The sequence below is a fragment of the Mauremys mutica genome, chromosome 8 (genome assembly GCF_020497125.1).
Source record: "Mauremys mutica isolate MM-2020 ecotype Southern chromosome 8, ASM2049712v1, whole genome shotgun sequence".
Classification (NCBI taxonomy): Eukaryota; Metazoa; Chordata; order Testudines; family Geoemydidae; genus Mauremys; species Mauremys mutica.
This window is the reverse complement of record NC_059079.1, coordinates 18,269,368-18,289,661: the sequence shown is the minus strand read 5'-3', so window position 1 is coordinate 18,289,661 and position 20,294 is coordinate 18,269,368. Positions and strand designations below refer to the sequence as shown.

The window sequence follows — 20,294 nt, the reverse complement described above, 5'->3', positions numbered from 1 at the left end:
CTTCCTATCTCACATGGGGGTATGTGGTAAACTACATTATTTGGAAAAGGGTATGCAGCCTAAGAAGTTTGAAAACCATTGCTCTAGAGGAAATGTAGAGGAAAAGTCTCTAGGGAGCACCCAGTGTTGATTTATTTCTCCACAAAAAGTAGCAATAGTTACTTCAGGTGCATAGCTGAGTGGGTCCATTCCTCCGGAGACATTATTAAAGGGGGTCTGTTTAGGCACATGTAAAAAATCTTGTAAATACAGTATAAGCAGGAGAGCTAGTGCTGAAGTTAAACCTGTATTTTGCACAGTTTTATTCCCCCAAATTGTATTCAGAGTAATAAAGTGGAGGTTTCTTTACAAGCAGAGAACATACCTGGATTTATTGAATTTAAGCTTTAATATATATACAAACGTTTTAGACTAGTCACATAGCATATTTACAAAAAAATTACAATAATTTTAGACAAACAGTAAACCTGAACATTGATAAGCTCTGTCACTACAAGATATGAAAATAAATGAATTGCCAAGTTAACTAATTTTGAGATAAGTACGTCCCAAAACTTTCATGCATCCATAAAAACCATTAGGTTGGAGAAGAATCAAAGTTTAAATTTGGGTAAGTTTTTTTTTTTCCTGTGTTATTTAAAGTTTAATGATGGTTTGTATTTTGTGAACATTGAGGAATTATCCAGAGCTCTCTGCCATGACAAACTTGATACAAAGCTAATGTAGTTTATCATTTCAAAAATGTATATTACATCAATGAGATCCTTTTATTATATAGGCATAGTTCACACAATATCTACAAACGTGAATGAGAAACAAAATAAATCAACAAACCACAGGAACATGATTCACATTCCAATTATCTTTTTAAATAAGACAAGCACATACTGGATCAAAAACGTTTCATAATATGTTAATAAATATCATTTGTTATGGTTATCTTGAACATTTTAAGGTCTTGTATATAAAAGGAAAAGTGTGTTTTGGTATCACATTGTCAGTTAATGGTAATAAATAATGGACCAATACAACAAAAAGATGAAGTTTTATACAGAAAGTGTTGTCCTTTGACATGCTGCCTTTGCTGTAAATATTTTGCCACTGGAAAATTAAAATTTAAAGTAAATAAACAAAAATGGATTGTCTTTAAAAATATCAGCTTTCCAAAGATTTTCACATCAGATATAGATCTTTTCCTTAAAGAATTAATATGGAAACCTTTCTGCCCATCCTATGCATATGCTGAACTTTTAAAGCTAAAGCAGATATGAGATTTCATCTCATCCATGACGTGTGGTAAATAAACCATTATTTCTAGTTACTTTACAAAAGGAGAAATAGCCTGGGTCAAAGTAACTTGCTGCATAACTAGATAAGAAAGGCTTCAGCTTCAGCAGACACGCCTGTATGTTGCCATTATTGCTGTGCAACTTTTAAATATGCCAACTGCCCTGTTGTTACTTCTCAAAGGCCAGACAAATTCCACATTCCTGAATAACTTGCGTACTGTGATCTGCAGGGTGAAGCGGTAACAGATTCCATTTCTATCATGACCCCTTTCCCAAGTGCTCTGAGAAACTTTTAGACAGTTGGTTGGAACTGATAAAACATGGTGATGCAAGATCTTTCAAACCCTCAAGTTAAATGTTTTTAACTAATGTGGAAAGCTTCTGAAGGAGCAGCATAACTGACATAGCAATCTTAAAAAACATGGGCTATCAGACAGTTCTACTTATGGGTAGAGCTTCACCAGGAATGTGGTAAATGCTTACCATTCCCGTTCTACAACTACGGACTCACCCGACACCCACACAGTTCACTATTCCCTGAACATTGCATCTTAACCGGTGTTTATCTTAGGCTGGTGTAACATCAAATATTTGATCTTCAGTTTAAGTCACTCTCTGTTCTACGGTGCTGTAGAATTTTGTTCTCAATATTTCACTGCTTGGCTGTAATGTGAAGTACAGTTCTCTACTTAAGGCGTTAAGTTGCCATATTGACTTATCCAGTTGCTCAGCTTTTGTCTTTGAGAATATCCTAAAAGTGATTAGATATCAAATGAGGATTAATTATTATTAGATGTGCCTAAACCAGGTCCCTGGAGGCGAACACTTACATTTGGATCTCAGCTTGGAAGGTTGGACATAATCTCCAGTTATTGCACTCACTTGAAGTGCGGTGTCTCGCTACAATTCATTGTCAGAAGTGGGACGTCAAGTTTCCCAAGACAAAACAGTTCCATCTTTGTCTAGAATGCATTCCTCCCTCACCCCACTTAACTCTGGAAATATAGGATATGTTTCCAAAGTAATATGAGCAATTTTAGCTACACAGGTCCCCTTAGGAGACATGTGGCTAAAATTCTCCTGTGCTTTTGAAGTGTGTGTGATGTATGTATGTATGTATGTATGTGGGAACATCTGTTTTGTTCTTCGTGATAAGCGTTAGGTTCATGAGCAATTTTGAAACTTCCATATTTCCAGCCAGATTTTGGTGATCTGTGAAAAATCGCGAAGTTGTGATCAGAGACTATACGAGCACAAGCACAGGTCTGAGAAAGTAGGTTAATACAAAGGCTTTTGGCCTTGGTTTTCAAATTCTGACCAGGCATCATTTAGCTCCATGAAGATCATCTTTGCATACTGTTCATATGGCTGCCCTGTAGCCTACAAGAGAGCAAAGTAAAGAATCCATCACCCATCTGCTAAACCAGAATACATACAATTGACATTTAAACACTGTAGTTTAAAGTAGTTAGTAGTTTACTTCAAGGGGGGAAAAAAGGGGGCTTCTCAGTTTGCTTTTGCTTCACTAAACTTAACGGCTCTTACTAAGGTTACTCACCCTGGGTACATCTTAATGAAACTTCATGGCCCTCCCGCTCCTCCATAGATTTTCTAGTATACAAGGGTGCCTCACAGCTAGTCTGGAAGGCTGCCTGCAACTCCAGAGTACAGCACTGCAGCCCCAAGATGAGGGCAATGAGGGTTTTAACATCAGGCTTTCGTGAAAGGACACTGAATTGGCCATCACCTTACATGCAATGAAGGATGCTGCTGTCTGACAGCCGGTCATTCCAGCTCCCCAACAGACGCATCTCCCTGTCTTGCAAGCCTCACAACCCAAACATTGTTCTCAATGGTCATCCCTGGTTATGCAAACCCAGTCTTGGAGCCACGGGTACAGCAAAACCAAAACCACCATCCTCTCAAAGATAGGAGCATCCCCAGACTACCAGGGATTAATGGATCAAATCTGATCATCAATCTCCTGTTTCACATCACACTGTTGACAGACTGTAGCCTGTCTTCTATTTTCAAATCATTATAAAAGTAAAGATCACTTTAAAAAAAAAAAACAGCTCTTCCCATCTGCAGGACATTTGATAGTATGGGAGCAGTTCATGGATAATTTGGCTCAAAAACTAAAATGTGAGGATGAACCAAAACCCTGAATCTGAACATCCTTGTATTTGGGGGAAGTTTGTACCCAATTTGATCTGCCTGGGCTCATTTAAGGGACTGGTCTTGAGAACAAGCTTAGCTCTTTTTGGATTCAATTTCCCTATTCAACCATTTAACGAGCTGGTGCAATCACATCTCATGCTTTCTACCTCACCTTTCAATTGTTCATGAGATTAGTTCTTAAAAAATAAAAAAAGAAAGATATACTTACTTTGTCAGGATGAACAACAAGCACTGCTCTCCGGTAGACCTTCTTCACTTGTTCTGGAGTGACAAGATCTGCCATGCCGATGGGTTTCCATTTAGTCTCTCCAGCCCATAACACTGTGTGCATCGTTGACAGCAGTGCTCTTATGTTTCTCTCCTTCCCTTCAATCCATTCTAGGATCTGGAGACAAGAGACAATTCTCAACAAGAAAGCATCCATAACCGATGCAAAGAGTGTAAAATCCACCTTTTGCCATTTAGATGGCAAAGGTTTCCAAGGATCACTCCCCCCACCGCCCCCAACACTCAGGCCCAGATTTTAGAAAAGGTTGAAGACCATGTTATCAGAGAGTCTCAAAGTGGGGAACGTTTTTTAAGGAGTCTCTGGTGTATTGGGGTGGGGAGGAACAACAGTTTAGATTCCACTCACCTTCTGTACCTGACTCATATTAGTACAGTCTCGGAGATAAGTATTTCAGGATCGTCAAAGTGACTGCACCACCACTGTAGCTTTTTGTGGCAGTCTGACTTTGTTACTTACCACCACCACCCTCCCTTGGGAATAGATTGGTGGACTTCTCATGGCAAGCTTTGATGCACAACTGCAATGACTGAACAGCCCCTTTTTAACATTTAATTGTGAGGGGACAACCTGGAGAGGCCATAACTATGTCCCAGCAAGGCAGCTCACCAGACACTGGTGAATGCAGTCACATAATTTAAGATCAGAAACTGACTGAGCCAGTACCACTTCCTTTCCTCCTCATCCCGTTCTTCTCGTGTTCCAGCTTTGGAATCTGTTCCTTTTTTAGGAAGTAATTAAGTCATTAAAGAGTCTGCACCCATTTTTCCTACAATACCTCCCTTATGACAACCTTCAGTCACTCCCACAAAGCACTGAACTGATACCTGATTTAAAAAAAAAAAAAAAAAGGATCTACAGAATAGCAGATTTCAGAAGAGCATATTCAGTGCTAAAGGGGAATGGCCAATAGCCATCTGTGACATTGCACTCTATATGATTTTATAGAAGTATGCTGATGAGTGTGAATATAATGTAACTGGAATATGCTTCATGCAAAAGGTCTCCTGTAAGGTATTATAAACCTTATAATCTACCGAGTGTGGTCATCCTATTTGTATAAATGTATCACTCTTGTATCTGAAACTAGAAATATGAAATATAACGCTGAGGGCCTATTGTAATTGTGCAAAGTGTGGGCCATTAATGGTGGTTTGGAATCTTGATGGCTCCCGTCAACCAGGACAACTGACTGTGGATGGCTCTGTTTGCAGACACGCCTTCCTGCGAGCCAGGCTGGGAGGAATGAAGGCTTGAAGCCTTGCAGTGACATGTGATCATGTCACCTGAACTGGAATCCATCTTTAACCTGGTGTTTTTCCATTGAGAAGGAGGGGTGGGAACCCAGAGGGACAAAGGATTCCCGCCCTATGAAAAAGATAGATAAGTGGGTGGAACAGAACAAAGAGGGCGGCCATCATGAGAAATCCCCTAGCTACCACCTGAGCTGGAACAAGGGCTGCACCAGGGGAAAAGATTGTGCCCAGACTACGAAGGAGTCCGGTCTGTGAAAGAAACTTATTGAAACATCTCTGAAAGTGAGATTTTATCTGTATTCAGTTTTATTACTGTACTAGGCTTAGACTTGCGTGTTTTATTTTATTTTGCTTCGTAATTCACTTTGTTCTGTCGGTTATTACTTGGAACCACTTAAATCCTACTTTCTGTATTTAATAAAAATCACTTTTTACTTATTAATTAACCCAGAGTATGTATTAATACCTGGGGGGGGGGGAAGGAAACAGCTGTGCATCTCTCTCTATCAGTGTTACAGAGAGCAAACAAGTTATGAGTTTACCCTGGATAAGCTTTATACAGGGTAAAATGGATTTATTTAGGGTTTGGACCCCATTTGGAGTTAGGCATCTGAGTGTTAAACACAGGAACACTTCTTAAGTTGCTTTCAGTTAAGTCTGCAGCTTTGGAGCACGTGGTTCAGACCCTGGGTCTGTGTTGGAGCAGACTGGTGTGTCTGGCTCAACAAGACAGGGTGCTGGAGTCCCAAGCTGGCAGGGAAAGCAGGGGCAGAAGTAGTCTTGGCACATCAGCTGGCAGCCCCCAAGGGGGTTTCTGTGATCCAACCCATCGGCTGACATTTACAACTCTAAATTGCACAGCAGTGTCAGAGTTCTTCAGTGTGAAACCCAGCTCTAAAAACTGTACCTCTGGATTTGAACAAAAACATCTCATCCTTCAGCCTCAGTTTCCCTATTTGTAAGGTGGAGATTATGATCCCCTCAGAAGGCTGTGATGAGGATTAAGTGCCATATGAGAGATGAAAGATTTACCACAGTGAAGACTGAAATTCCATTTATCCATAGAAGAGGAACAGCAACGTTTTTTCATTGCTTCTCAGCTCTGACTTGGAAGACCCAACCTTAGGAATCAGAGGGTAATTCCTCTGCTGAGGTCACCAATAAGAGTGCCACTAGGAAGAGGACTGACCAGCTCACACTGAAGAGCTATCTGTTGGAAACATTTGACCGCTTCTGCCCTAAACAGGGTATGAACCAGGCAGCCAGATGAGCAGGGCCCTATGCTATTAGTCCCCAGAGTACCCAGGTGACCTGAAGCTAGATATAGATCTGTTGCTATGTAATACTGGCACTTAGCCTCCACTTAAATCTGTGCAGATTGAAATGTAGGGGGACCATGCCAATGATGAGCTCGCTCTCAGTCCTAACGTGCTATCCTGTCAGTATTATGCAGACATGCACCAGGAAAGACCACACTACATGCTAGAGGTGGGTCAAGAGCCAGACAATGTGTTATTGCTTTCTCAGACAAGTACTTTAGCGGTGGGGTGTAAGGGGGATAGCAGGGAGAAGTAGTACCTCTGTTGGAGGAACACACTGTGCTCCTTAGGGAGCAGTTCATCTGCTTTGGTCCCCATCTACACCCAGCTCTCACCTGTGGCTCCCAAGTAGCTATTTGCATGCAACACCAGCCACACCCCAGTAAACTGCTGCAACGAGCAGGCTAAACCAGGTGAGGGTAGCCAATGGGTCATTTGCTCTCGGTGAGATAGGGAAACTGCCTTTCCCTAGCATGCGAAGACTGTTCCGACGGACTGGGTGGAGGAAAATCAATTTGTGATTCGACGGCCATGAAGGCAGTTCAGCAATGTGCTATGGGGGATGGTCAGCACAACAAGGCAGGGACGATGTCCTGGTCACCCACTGCAGCTAAGGAAGTCCCCAGCCATAACGATGCTTCGTGCTGCTAGAATCTGGCTTCCACAGCCAAGAGAGTGGGACTGCCTCTGTGCAACGGCTTCCTCACTCAAAAAAAATTTCCTGCACAGGTTTTGTCATCAATGGACTACCAATGTAACACACTCTAGTGGTTGAGCTCCATAATTCATGCTCCATATGAAGCTTGAAATATGTACATTCCTTTGAATATAAGGTGTATAACTAAAATAATCTTTTTACAGGAGACTGAAAAGAGCCACATTTGGGCATGTAGCTTTTAGAAGAAATGCATCTTTAGATTTCAGAGGACCTTGCCTTAAGATTTCCCTTCATGCCTAGCAAGGTACGTAATCCAATAGCCAAATATGGCAGTTATACACTACATAGGCAATTTAGTAATCTTTAGTGGTTGCCAATTTCAGCCCTACTTTCCCATTAACACGAAAGACAAAGTTACTATAAATAGTTCAACAGCTCTAAAATAAGAGATGACTCACAGGAGTAAAAAGCATCAGAAGAAAAGGGCACTGAGAAAATCAGTGGACTGGTGATTTCATTTGCTCTGCAAGATGCTAATGGGAAGACAATATTGCATGCACTAAACTCAAAACCAGCTGAATTACTAGAAGAATTATGTAGCCTATATTAGGTAAGAGTAATATCCAATTAGTATGAAGATGATTACAACTAGTTGCAATCAAGCTGGTATTAGTGTTCATTTGTTGAATGTTTAGAACATTTTGCACCTCTTATCTGCACATCCAGACTGATCCCCAAGCCTGTCACTGTCAAATTTAACACACATTGTATTTTCCTAACAAAGTTTACTTGGTTTTTGATTGAGCTTTCCTCCTCCCTCCCCATTCTACCTCGATAGCTTTGATAGCGACATAGTTTCCCACCTGGAATGGCTCACGCAGGACATAATCTGGCAATTCTAGCAACAAGTCTGCTTCAAGAGAGACAGAATTGCAGCAGAGGAAACAGGAGAATGCTAGAGCATGTGGGATCAGCAAATACAGAGAACAAAATGCAGCCCTGACTTTAGCGGGTACGGCTAACTGAAGTCCTATGGCAGACCACCAGCCATGGCAATGTCACTGAGCAAGAAACTCAGTTTACCACCGAGACTGATCTAAACCATAAGCTAGAACTCCAGAGCTGCAGGAACATTCGCAGAGGACTGTTCTCAAATCCAGAGACGATTTAAGGATTTACTGAAAGACCTGAACACTGTCAAGTTCCCCTACCCCCTCACTATGGATGTGTTGAGATGGGGAGCAGGAAAGGAGAGAGGGTGGAAGAAGGAAGGGGGGAAAAAATCCTAGGTGAAAGAGCAGCTTTCACTTGGAAAGGCTGCTTTTGAAGTTACAATAAGAATTCTCCAGCATGCCAGCTTATGAAGCTTCTAGGTTTTTTTGTACCAGAGGGGGAAAAAAAAAAAAAAAAAAAAAGAAGATTTGCTCAGCTCTATTCTGGACTAACATTTTAAAACCAAAAAAAAAAAAAAAAAAAAAAAAAAAATCAAACAAACCACTTACTGTAGCAAAGTGCTCTTTACGCTAAATAGAAAAAAAAAAAAAAGTATTTTGTGATCTTGGATTTGAGAATTGGGATTTTCCAAAGACAAAACTTCCCCAAATTGTGGTATGTCAGCAACTGGAGCATTTGCTGGTGGGCTCCAGAGAGCTGACTAGTCACCTAGTGCGAGCTCTTCATTTCTAGCTGTTAAGTTGTATTAAGATGGCTAAAAATGCATTAGATGCTTTCCAAGTGTTCCTTTTCCATGCAAATGTAACTCACTGGTGTGTGTTACACGGCTCCCTCGGAGCCCAATCTGCACATGATGCAAATCAGTTACAGACACAGCAAAAGAGATGTGGCTCTTCAGTTCAAACTGTAGCAATTCAAGCTTTCAGCTCTGGGGTCCCCAGCTCAATCCCCTGGTGTGCTGGCAAAGATGACAGATCTCACGTAAGTAGTTAAGGATTGTGCGTGGAAAGCGAGGGAGTTAGTGATCATTTGTATTTAAATGTGGCTCTACTATGATAGTTTGATGCCTAATTGACGAATTTAGTGTGACAGTAAATTTTAGTAGATACACATTCTAGTGCATACTAGAATGGAGTGTGTGCTAAGTGAATATAGGAATACCGTACACCAAGACATTAGTAGTTTCTGGCACAGGAGTTTGTTCTTAAAAACTAAGCTTGTGGCAAGTTAAAAGTGACAAGTTTTAATTATTGTAAGGAGGAAATTGAGCTGGATTTCAGTCTTCAGCTTGCTGGAAGGAAAGTCGTTCCAAATGTAGGTACAGTTATCACAGTACAACAAGAATGCAGCTTACTTTTAACTTTTCAGGGTCCATCTCCTTAGCCATTTCTTCTTTTCTCATTTCAGCTATTGTTCTGGGTCCCTTTTTGTCTTTGTGGGCATTAAAGCCTTGATCAGATAACAGGTCTTCAAAATCAGCAGACACCTTTGGTTTTGAGTCTTAATAAAAATCAGAAAGCTTAAGTTAGCTTCTACTCTTGTAAATATGTAGTATGATTAAACACCATCTTCCTCAGGTTACCCACCAAAGCAATATTCTGATCACAAAGCACATAACCTCTTAATACTTCAACAGTCTGTATGTAAATTCTCACCTCATTATGCAGAAACCAACCCCCAGAGCATAAGGCATTTTCAGAAATGGCAACTAGTTGCATGTATCCAACTTAATACACTTGGGCTCCAGATTCAGGCTTTCAAAGCACTAGGTTCCAGTTGAAGGGAAAACACATATATTCTGCAATCAGACATGTCTAGCTGGACACTCAGACAGAACCACACAAAATCTACAGCCACTTTTGGAACATAAGAGCAACCATACTGGGTCAGACCCAAGGTCCATCCAGCTCAGTATCCTGTTTTCCAACAGTGGCCAATGCCAGGTGCCCCAAAGGAAATGAACAGAACAGGTAATCAAGTGATTCATCCAGTCGCCCATTCCCATATGGCTGTAGGAGTGTTAGGAATGCAGAATTTCCGGAATACCACCAAACTCCAGAATCATCATTCCCCTCCGTCTCTCCCCGCCCAAGTACAAAATGTAATTGCCCTTGGAGATCATACAACGATCAGTTTGGTTGTATTTACTCCGGTCATAAATTGTTCATCTCTTTCTGTGATGAGCTACATTAAAATAGCAGCAAACATTTTGGAAGTCATTTGGGGTGGGGAGGGGGTGGAAAACTTACCAGCATTGGCTGGTCCTTTTCCACGATCGTTTTGCCCACCAGGCATTGCTGAAAAGCTCACATTGTAGTTGGGCCTGTTCTGTGGAGAGGCATGTGGTACGTTTTGCTGGGATTTGGACTGTGATTGTTGCCAGGAGTATCCGGCACCTTGCTGCCAACCACTACCTCCCATTGGCTGTGGAGATGGTTTCTGTGGAGAGCCCATAGGAGGGAATCCTCCACTTATTCCTGTCGGTGTGGTTGGTTTGCTGGTAAATGAAGACCCCCCTGCGATACAGGAAGAGGTGAAGAGAAAAGAAAAGTTTAGCAGCATGTTCCAATAGACAGGGTACTGGTCTTAGAGCTGGAAACAGAACCCAGTGTCCTGACTCAGCTATTGACCTGTTGTGTGACCTGGAGCAACTCACTTCACTGGTCCCCTTTGGTCTTAGTCTATATTTAGTTTGTAAGCTCTCTGGAGCAGGGAATTTCCTTTGCTAAGTCTATATTGCACCTAGCAGAAAAGGGCCCTGACGTAGATTGGAACCTCTACAGGCTATTGTAATACAAACTAACAGTAAGCACAGGTAGCTCCTTGTGTGCTACACATGGTGAACAGTCAGGAACCAAAGAATTTCTTGTGGTAGTTACAATGCCAAGCAACATTTACTAAAACATTTGCCATGAGATTGTATGCGTAGACACACACTTCCTGAGGGGCATAAGGTACCAAAATGGCCAAAACTAAAATAATGATGTAACAAAAAAATATCATCCTTCAGAGCTTAAAGCATCAAGCTGAATTCAGATACATGTAATGGAAGTTCAGTTAAGTTCATGTGACCTAAAAAATATGAACTATGCTGAACATTTAAAGTCTTGTCCATATCCTGTAGAGTCCAACCTCTTGCTTGTTTTTAGAATCCATCACATCACTACACAGATTCACTAAAGCAAAAACAACAACTGCTCTCTTACATATGCCAGCAGAGGGAACTGGGAAACCTAATTTCAGAACCATGCTGACATTGACACAGATGAAGAAATAAAAATGGCAGCCAAAGGCACGTTAGTTTGTCCAATGTAAGAAGCAGGCAAATGAAAAAAAAAATCTGTTTACACTAAAGAAGAAGCGGGAGAAAGTCAGAGATATTGAACACATTAGAGCGTCTTAAAACCAATGTGATCAGAAGTCTTTGCAATAGCAGAGCCTGGAGGCCTCTGATCATTCTGAAGGCCAAACTAAGCCGAAAGCATTTATCTAGGAGTCAGAAAGTGAAGTGTCATTTGCAGGAAGACACAAATTAAGGCAGGATCCTTGGGGTTCCAGGCCCCATCTTTAGGGGAAGTGTGGATGGAGCAGCGAGTCAGGGCAGAGCAGCAGGCACAGCAAAAAGGCATAGCCTGAAGGGGAAGATCAAAGCTGTCATAAATAAACAGATCAGGGTTAAGGTCCCTTTTTACCTGTAAAGGGTTAACATGTTGTACCTGGTGACCACCTGACCAGAGGACCAATCAGAGACGAGATAATTTCAAATCTCTGTGGAGGGAAGTTTTTGTCTGTGTTTTCTTTGTTTGTCTCGAGAACTGTTTTTGGATCTAACAGAGGACAGTCATGTCTCCAAGTTCTCCTGGAGTAGTTTCTACTAATTAATAGTGAGTATTAATTAGAAAGGCGAATTAGTCTTATGATTTGATTTCTATATTTGCAATTGTGTGTTTGCTAAAGGAAATGCTTTATTCCTGTTTGCTGATTTTGCTTTGACTGAGAAAGGGGGGAGGGGGAATTCTCTCCAGAGATTGATAAGGTTATCCCCTATGAGTGTCCAGCTTGGGCTCATAGAGATTCTGTACTTTCTTTTTGTTCTCTTAATAAATTCTTTTCTATTAAGGACTTGTTGGTCTTTCCTTGGGTGGATTCTCAGGGAAAGGGGAGGGGGAGGTATCCCTCTGTAGTTGGATCCAGGTATCTCTCTCCTAGGAAAAGGGAGGGGGGAGGAAGCAGGGGGAATGGTTTGTTTCTCCTGGGTGTGAGAACTCCATGGATTTGGGGCTCTTGGAATCCCCTAGGATTTTGGGGAAGGACTGTGTCTCAATTCACATTTCCTAATTAAGTGGTGGCAGCGAGAAGGAACCCTACCCTAAGGGTTAGGGTGGTGGCAGAATACTTGGGGGTCCCCATCTTTGAACCCACAAGCTCAAAGTGGGGGTGAGATCCCATAGGACATGGTGGCAAAATACATGCGGGTCCCCATCTTTGAACCCACAAGCTCAAAGTGGGGGTGAGATCCCATGACAAAAGCCCAGGCAGAAGAAATAAAGCCCACTGAAAGGGCAGGTGGAGAGTCACTCCCAGGAATCCCTGAAATTTTGGGGGGTTCAAAAAAAAATATTGGTTGAGCCAGGCCCCATTTGTTGTTTTATCACGTTTGTTGCCATCAGATTTAAGCTAAGGATAAAAATCAAGGCAGCAGCCCCTCACAAGTTAAAACCTGTCATTGGCAAGTCATTGACTTCATATTATACCTTACAAACCCATGCTGCCTAACAGTGATGAGGTCCCAGCCAAGTCTTCCAACAAGCACCTGTAGATGCAAGCTCAGAAGAAGTCCAGCTTTGAAGAGGCATAAAGAGTCTAGTCCTCCCCTCCCTTCTTTGAAACAGCTGCTTTCCAAAGCCATCTCTGAGGTGCAAGTGTAATAAACTGCCTACCTCCTCCCAGAAATACTGCTGCCTCAAACCCCAAGCTGTCCATTCTAACGCAACACTTCCACATTGGCATCTTGTCTAAACTGGCCAATCAGGTGATCTGAGTTGTTATTAAAAAACAACCTGCTAAATTTGCACCAAGAGCCCCCAAATCAGCAAATGGATCCAGAGTTTGTGGTTTGGACTGATGAGTGGGAGTGCTATGGAGAGATCCTGTGGGACTTGTAGCGGCTGACTTGCTTCCCATACCAAGGCCACCTACAGAGAGAAACAGAGTTTGTAAAGCCTATCTGTAACATTAGCTCTGCTCAAACTTACCATTAGGATTCACACTAGTATATTACCATCTTAATGTTTAAATCAAGCATGCCGTTGTAGAACATCAAGGTGCTTTGTATATTGAGCTGACATTTTATACTTTGAAGAGTAAATGGTTCATATCTCTCTCTCACAATTCAACACCAACTATGAAAGAAAATATTAGGCTTGGTATTCTCAGATTGCTTCTACAGCAGCCATGGTATTTTGCGATTATATTTGGGGGGCGGGGGGGAGTGAAACACTTTAAAAGTTTTGAATTAATTTTATGTAGTAGCTAGCCATTAGCCACAGTTAGGACTCCACAACGTAATTGAAGACCTCAATGGCTGAGAAGTTCACATTTCATTTGATTTCATGAGGCACCTGCTACATTTTGCAGGTTTTTTGCTCAAAAATTAGGACCATTTTCAATCAAATGGTTCAATTTTCAAGCTAAACCCTTCACCTCTTCAGATCAATATTTACATTGTAGCACACAGAGTTTGGAAGTCTTGCACACTGATGCAAAAAACAGCTTTCACAGATGGTGAGAAGTAAAATTTGGAGAGGGCCACACATCATCATCATTTAGGCTTTTATTTTTTTGAGCAGGGATGTGAAATTCTGCATGAAAAATGGTTTGCACTACTTCAGTGTTCACTGTTACTACAGTAACCTACAATCTTGTCACCCTCAAAGGACAGCAATTTCACATGCATAACTTCCTCAGTGCCTTTGAAGGAGCATGCACTAGATCCCTTAAGTTCAGGGGAGAATCTTAGTTGTGTTTCATCAATGGAGTAAATAAAGTTTGTTGTTGTTTTAATACAACAAAACTGTACTTATTTATAGGTAATATAAGATGAAACCAGCTCTCTTCAGCTAGTGGTAATATTTTCCCCATTGAGAATTCACCTTTAAAAAGGGATAGAAAGCGGTACCATACAAACCTGATTTGTTGGACCACTCCCAGCCACCTGAAACATCTGGTTGTATGGCAACAGTTGGTGTACTAGAAGCTAAACAAAACAATTGTTACTTATCAAGGTATTATAAAAAGAAAACCTAACCAAGCCTCAGAGAAGAAAAACAAAAAATTAAAGAAACCTATATTGCAGAATGAAATTGTATAGTGGTACTCTGTGGCTGTCTGTGATTTGGTAATAATAGAAGAGTCACGTATTAAGTCACAGCTATTGTGAGTAAGGTTTCTCTTTGACCCCACCCCATTACGTTTTGTTAAGTACGGTACACAGATTTAATGTCTGTTTCAAGTGACTCAGTTGTACAAGCTGCACAGTCCAATACAAACTTCTCTGATTTGGTTAAAGGCAATGCATAAAATCAATGTGATTACCATCCATTAGGATTTTTAAGTAAATATCTGTAGCTATCAAATGGGGATGATTTTAGGCAGTTTTACTTTAGGCAACAAAGTCACTTGGCTTGCACTTGATTTTAATCAGAAATTAAGGTTGTGCCAGTTTGCGATGCCTATTACCACACATTATTTTACCTGAAAGAATTTAAGTAGTGACCAGAGCACAGAGTTACTGTACTGGGTGGAAGGTCGAGCAAAGTATCTAGCACATTCAACAGAAGCCTTCATTTTGGCAAGTTCTAAGCAGTAGAAGAATTCAGGTTTTGAAGTGGTTGCGGAATCCCATATTTCAGAAGAGTGTCCATTAAAAATGTGACCTGTCTTAGGTAAAGAAAATAGCTCTAACCCAAATTAGATCAGGATCAATTTTGAATTCAGTGCTTTAAAATGAAGCAAGGCTTCATTCTTCCCCATGTATGTTATCTGCCCTGAAACCTCCTACTATTTCTCTCTACCCTAGTAATGCTGACTATTTCTCCAGGCAATCTGAAGTACTTTGGAACTACTTTTGGGTGAGCAACACTAGGATACCTTATATATTTACTTATAATCCCTTACACTTAAGTGCTTTAAATAAAAAAAAATTTCCAGAAATTGCTGAACTCAAGTGAATGCTGCAAATCTACAGATCCTTCTATCTTTTGTTGAGCTTTTTGTACCACTCTTATTGTGCTTCTCTCTGGAGCGACAGGCCTGTCTTGTGAAAGTAAGGACCCCCTAAATATAAACATAGCAGCACAAAGGGAAAATGAAAAAATGAAAAATTAAATGAAAAATGCACCTCATAAATAAGCCTCAAGATCACAATGTGGTGACTTGCTTTGGACCTAAACAGCCAGCCAGAACAGTTGCTTATCAAGAGCTGAACCTAGTCAACATTATAAGTTTGCACTTTCTGAACAATACAGAAACGGTGCTCCAATACCATGGTGATGGGCACTGTTCCTAGATTACATGTGTCCGCATTCCCACCACCAGGGTAGTGCATGGATTCTCTTCAGCACTGATTGCATATATCCTCTTTTCGGAAGTGAAACATGCACATTAAATGCAAAGCCCAGCTCTGATAGAAGGGAAAGTGACATCAAATACAGTATCTTGATGAGTGGGGGGAAATGATTCAAGCTGGTCTTTACAGAAAGTAGCACAGTTCTGAGCCAGCATCAGGCTTCAGAAGGAGCCAAAAGACACTCTCTTAAGCACTTCTCCATTCCAGAGCAAGCCTTAGCAGTTCAGTAAAACCTTACATCCTCCTGTCAGGAAAGATCAGCAGCCGCAGAAACATTAAAGGAAAGCAAAGGTGTAACTGTATTTCAGAGGGGACAGCAAGTTGTTTCATTCTAATGAAGTGGTATAAAAATACCCAGATAAATCAAACTGGGTTTCTTTAAAGCAGCAGAGAGAAACAAGTGGTCGGGTTTTCAAACATTATTGGACTGCACAACCACCTTCTGCCAAGTTCCCTCATTGATTCTCAGCACTAGCACTGTAATTTAGTACCGTAAAGAGCCAAGATACCGTTTAACTGCTTTCATTGATACAGCCGGCTCTGGCTAATTAACAAAGTTGATATGCCCAGTACCCTCCCCGCTTCCATGTTATGGCACAGCTAAAATACAACATTGCCAGTGAGATAAGAATCCCCTCTTTTGTAATACTAACTTTCTAATGAGAATATCCCACCCAAGATATCTCACAAACGATTCTCCAACAAGAAATTGCTGAACTAGAATTAATTTGCAAACTAGATACCATTAACTTGGGCGTGAATAGAGACTTGGAGTTGCTGGGTCATTACACAAATCGAATGTATTTCCCCATGTTAAGTATCCTCACAGCTTCTTGTCAACTGTCTGGAATGGGCCATCTTGATTATCACTAGAAACGTTTTTTTTCCTCCTGCAGATAGTAGCTCATCTTAATCAATTCGCCTCTTAGAGTTGGTATGGCAACTTCCACTTTTTCATGTTCTCTGTATGTATACATCTTCTTACTATATGTTCCATTCTATGCATCTGATGAAGTGGGCTGTAGCCCACGAAAGCTTATGCTCAAATAAATTTGTTAGTCTCTAAAGTGCCACAAGTACCCCTCTTCTCTTTCCAGATGATCAGACACAACGATTACTTTGGGGCTGGATTTGTTTAAGCCAGAGAAGGCTACAGGATCAAAAGTTCTCAGTATCTGAATGAACGTGATATCTAGTTCACTTCAAGTGAGACACTATTTAGTGGTAATGCACCAATAAATGGGCATAGAGAGACGATATTCAGATTGAGCAGGAGGAGATTGCTGTCTTAAAAAAAAAAAAAGAAAGAAAAGGCAAGGAGCTTTTCTGCAAACACACAAAGCTTAGCATCAGTCTGATGGAGACTCAAAGATAAAATGAAACAACTGAACAACAACAAAATAATTCTGATGGTTCTTCACATCAGACATCTAGATCCAGGCTGATGCCTGACTAAACACCAAGAGTCCTGAGTTTTCTTTACCAGTGTGCTGTGCCCTATTTAGTGCAATTAATAGTAATCTGGTTCATATCAGACCTCTTAACCACATGAATACACAAGCAGGCATCGCTGTTTAGCGGTCCAATTTCTTCAGGTGCATAAATGGCTCAATAATTAAATACAGACTGGGAGTGTAACAGGATTCAAAATTAGAAATAAACTGCAAATCTAGGGACTGAAAGCCCTTTCTTCTCTCTCCATTGAGCAGCTGTGCTTTAGTCATTATTTCAGAGATAAGTACGTTTGGGCTTATTAATGGCTTATTCCCTCACCATTACTTATAAAAACACCTGTTTTAAATACAATAGATGAGGCATTGAGATTCTTACCCATGTGAAAAGGATCACTGTGCACGGTAGGTGAAGGACTTCTTGTTGCTTGAAGGAAAGGATCACCAGTGGCATTTGATGAACCAAGAAAAGAACCCAGTAGATCTGGACCAGATTGCTTTGGGCTAGTTCCAAATGGGTCAAAGGCAGTTGCTGTAAAAATGCATTAGAGGTTAATTTCTCCATTTCACACCATGCTTTCCCTTTCTAATTAGTCTGGATTAGCGCTGTTCTCAAAAAAAGTAGGCATCATTTCTAACTCCCACAGACACTAACAGGAGGTAGGATGCAACTGGGAGAGACAGACGGATAACTGGGATTTGCACTGAATTTATAAAAGTATTCCAACCAAGTGCTACAACTCTAGGTTCTGTAGGATATATCCATGGCAACACAGATGCACATCCCATCTGTCATATCCAAGGAGAATAACTGCTCCTAAATTCAGCTGAAGTGGGAAGCTATAGGAAGGTATGTTAAATTCTGATTTGCACACTGTGTGGAGAAACGAGTGAATAGCCCAGAAACTTCAGGTGTTGGAGTCTAACCCGTCCCCCTTCCTAAAACTAATTTGAGAAATAAGATGGGGAGTGTTGGAAGTTCTCTAAAAGCTTTGAAGACACCCAGAGGATGTCACCAAGATTATGGAGTTTCCAAAAGGCTCTTGAAGAAATAGCTTTAGAGAAGCACTAGTGCCTTTCCTGTATATATGAACCATTTCCACATCTGTGACATGGGTACTGAGTTCAGCTCTTCCATAAATTCCGTTTTGAGTACATGCATAGCCTATCACCTTTTAACTTGGAGAAGCTGCCAACAACAAGGAGCAAAAAGTTTAAGGAGAGAGGGGAGCAATCTAATCTGACCACTCAAAACGTTATTGTAACATAACAGCACGTTACAGAAGACAGTTCTGAGCTCTGAACGCTGTACACTAGTGAAGTTACACTTACGTGGTAGCAGCATCGGTCATGTTATTTAACAATCAAATACTGGCTTACTCACTCATTTGTCCTCCTTATTCTGCCCAAGCTGCTCATTTGACCACTACTTTCCCGCCCTTTAACATATGGTTCCACTCTGCCTGGAGATCTTTTCCCGACCCTAGTGGCAGAGCTGGCTCTAGGGGTGGGCAAGCAGGTCGTTGGCCTGGGCACCAGCTCCCAGGGGGTGCCTAACTGCTGTGCTTTTTATTTCCCCCGTTCTGCTGATTGGCTGGCTGTGTGTTTTGTTATTGCTCAGCCATTGGGTGGAGAGGCAGGGGTGCCAAGTGTGTTTTCCACCGTGACTGACAAAGTCTAGGGCTGCTCCTGCCCACTGCCACACCATCACCCTCTTAAGAGTGTTCTCACAAACCAACTTTGAGGCTTATAAACCACAGTCATATCGGAAGCAAGATACTCAGGCTGAGCATACTGCTCACACAAGGAACCTAGGTACCTTGGACTTCACTCACTTCTTCCTTCTCCAAATCTGTCAGTGTCCTTCCATCCCCGCACCTCACAAAGGTTTTTGTTCTCATCATGGTTTAGATTACAAAACAAAAATTGAAAACTGCGACTGTTGCAGACATATCTGGTGTCTGTGCACTAGTAAATAGAAGTGTCCCTCTACAAATAGGACCCTAGATTCACTGATTTAAGTTAGCTTTGGGATCTTCAGGAACTGGCTGTGAAAGCCTCACATTTAGTAGGTGTTACTACAGTGAGCTCTACTCAAGTCTTACCCTGTGTTGATCTAGTGCAGAGATGGGCAAACTATGGCCCGCGGGCCACATCCAGCCCGTCCCCTGAGCTCCTGGCTAAGGAGGCTAGCCCCCGGGCCCTCCCCTGCAGCCTCAGCACGCCATGCCGCCGGCGCAATACTCTGGGCAGCTCTGTGCTGCGCGGTGGCGTGGCTGGCTCCAGCCACAGCCGCGCTGCCAGCCACCAGTGCTCCAGGCAGCGTGGTAAGGGGGTAGGGGGGTTGGATAGAGGGCAGAGGAGTTCAGGGTGGTGGTCAGGGGGCAGAGATGTGGATAAGGGTTGGGGCGGTCAGAGGGCAGGGAATGGGGAGTTGAATGGGTGCAGGGGTCCCGAGGGCAGTCAGGATGGACGGGGGTTTGGATGGGGTAGCGGGGGGCAGTCAGGGGCAGGGGTTCCGAGGGCAGTCAGGGAGAAGGGGCGGTTGGATGGGGCAGGGGTCCCAGGGGAGGGAGGGCGCATTCAGGAATGAGAGGAGGGGTTGGGTGGGGACAGGGGCGGCTCTACAAATTTGGCCGCCCCAAGCAGTCATGCCCGGGAGGCGCCCCCGAGCCGCGGGAGCAGCGGACCTCCCGCGGGCATGACTGCGGAGGGTTCGCTGGTCGCGCGGCTCGGCTGGACCTCCCGCAGCTGCGGGCGGTTCGCTGGTCCGGCGGCTCCGGTTGAGCTGCTGCAGGCACGCCTGCGGGAGGTCCAGCCGAGCCGCGGGACCAGCGAACCGTCTGCAGTCATGCCTGCGGGAGGTCTACTGGAGCCGCCGGCCGAGCGTCCCCTCCGCAGTCATGCCTGCGGCAGGTCCGCTGCTCCCGGGGCTCCGGTGGACCTCCCGCAGGCATGACTGCGGATGGTTCGCTGCTCCCGGGGCTCCGGTGGACCTCCCGCAGGCATGACTGCGGCAGGTCCGCCGGCCCAGCCTGCCGCCCCCCCGGGAAAGGGCCGCCCCACGCGGCTGCTTGCCCCGCTGGGCTCTGGAGCCGGCCCTGGGTGGGGGTTCCAAGGACAGTCAGGGGACAGGGAATGGGGTGAGGGGAGGTGGATGAGGCAGGAGTCCTGTGGGGGGCGTCAGAGGGCAAGAAGCAGGAGGGTATAGGGGGCGGGGCCACACCTGGCTGTTTGGGGAGGCACAGCCTCCCCTAACTGGCCCTCCATACA

At 43.0% G+C, this 20,294-nt stretch overlaps 1 protein-coding gene across 3 annotated transcripts in view; it reads right to left on the bottom strand.

Annotated features, from left to right (window-relative positions):
• DNAJC6 (DnaJ heat shock protein family (Hsp40) member C6) overlaps positions 1-20,294 on the bottom strand; it is a 63,138-nt gene continuing 42,844 nt past the window's right edge. The window contains exons 13-19 of one of the 3 annotated variants that reach the window (XM_045028725.1): positions 17,401-17,553; positions 14,131-14,199; positions 13,004-13,138; positions 10,193-10,459; positions 9,298-9,443; positions 3,679-3,855; positions 1-2,669 (exon numbers count right to left, since the gene is read on the bottom strand). In XM_045028725.1, the coding sequence (XP_044884660.1) occupies positions 2,568-2,669; positions 3,679-3,855; positions 9,298-9,443; positions 10,193-10,459; positions 13,004-13,138; positions 14,131-14,199; positions 17,401-17,553 (1,049 nt within the window). In that variant the 3' untranslated portion in view covers positions 1-2,567. The remainder of the gene's footprint in view (positions 2,670-3,678; positions 3,856-9,297; positions 9,444-10,192; positions 10,460-13,003; positions 13,139-14,130; positions 14,200-17,400; positions 17,554-20,294) is intronic. The other 2 variants (XM_045028727.1, XM_045028726.1) reach the window with 2 other exon arrangements.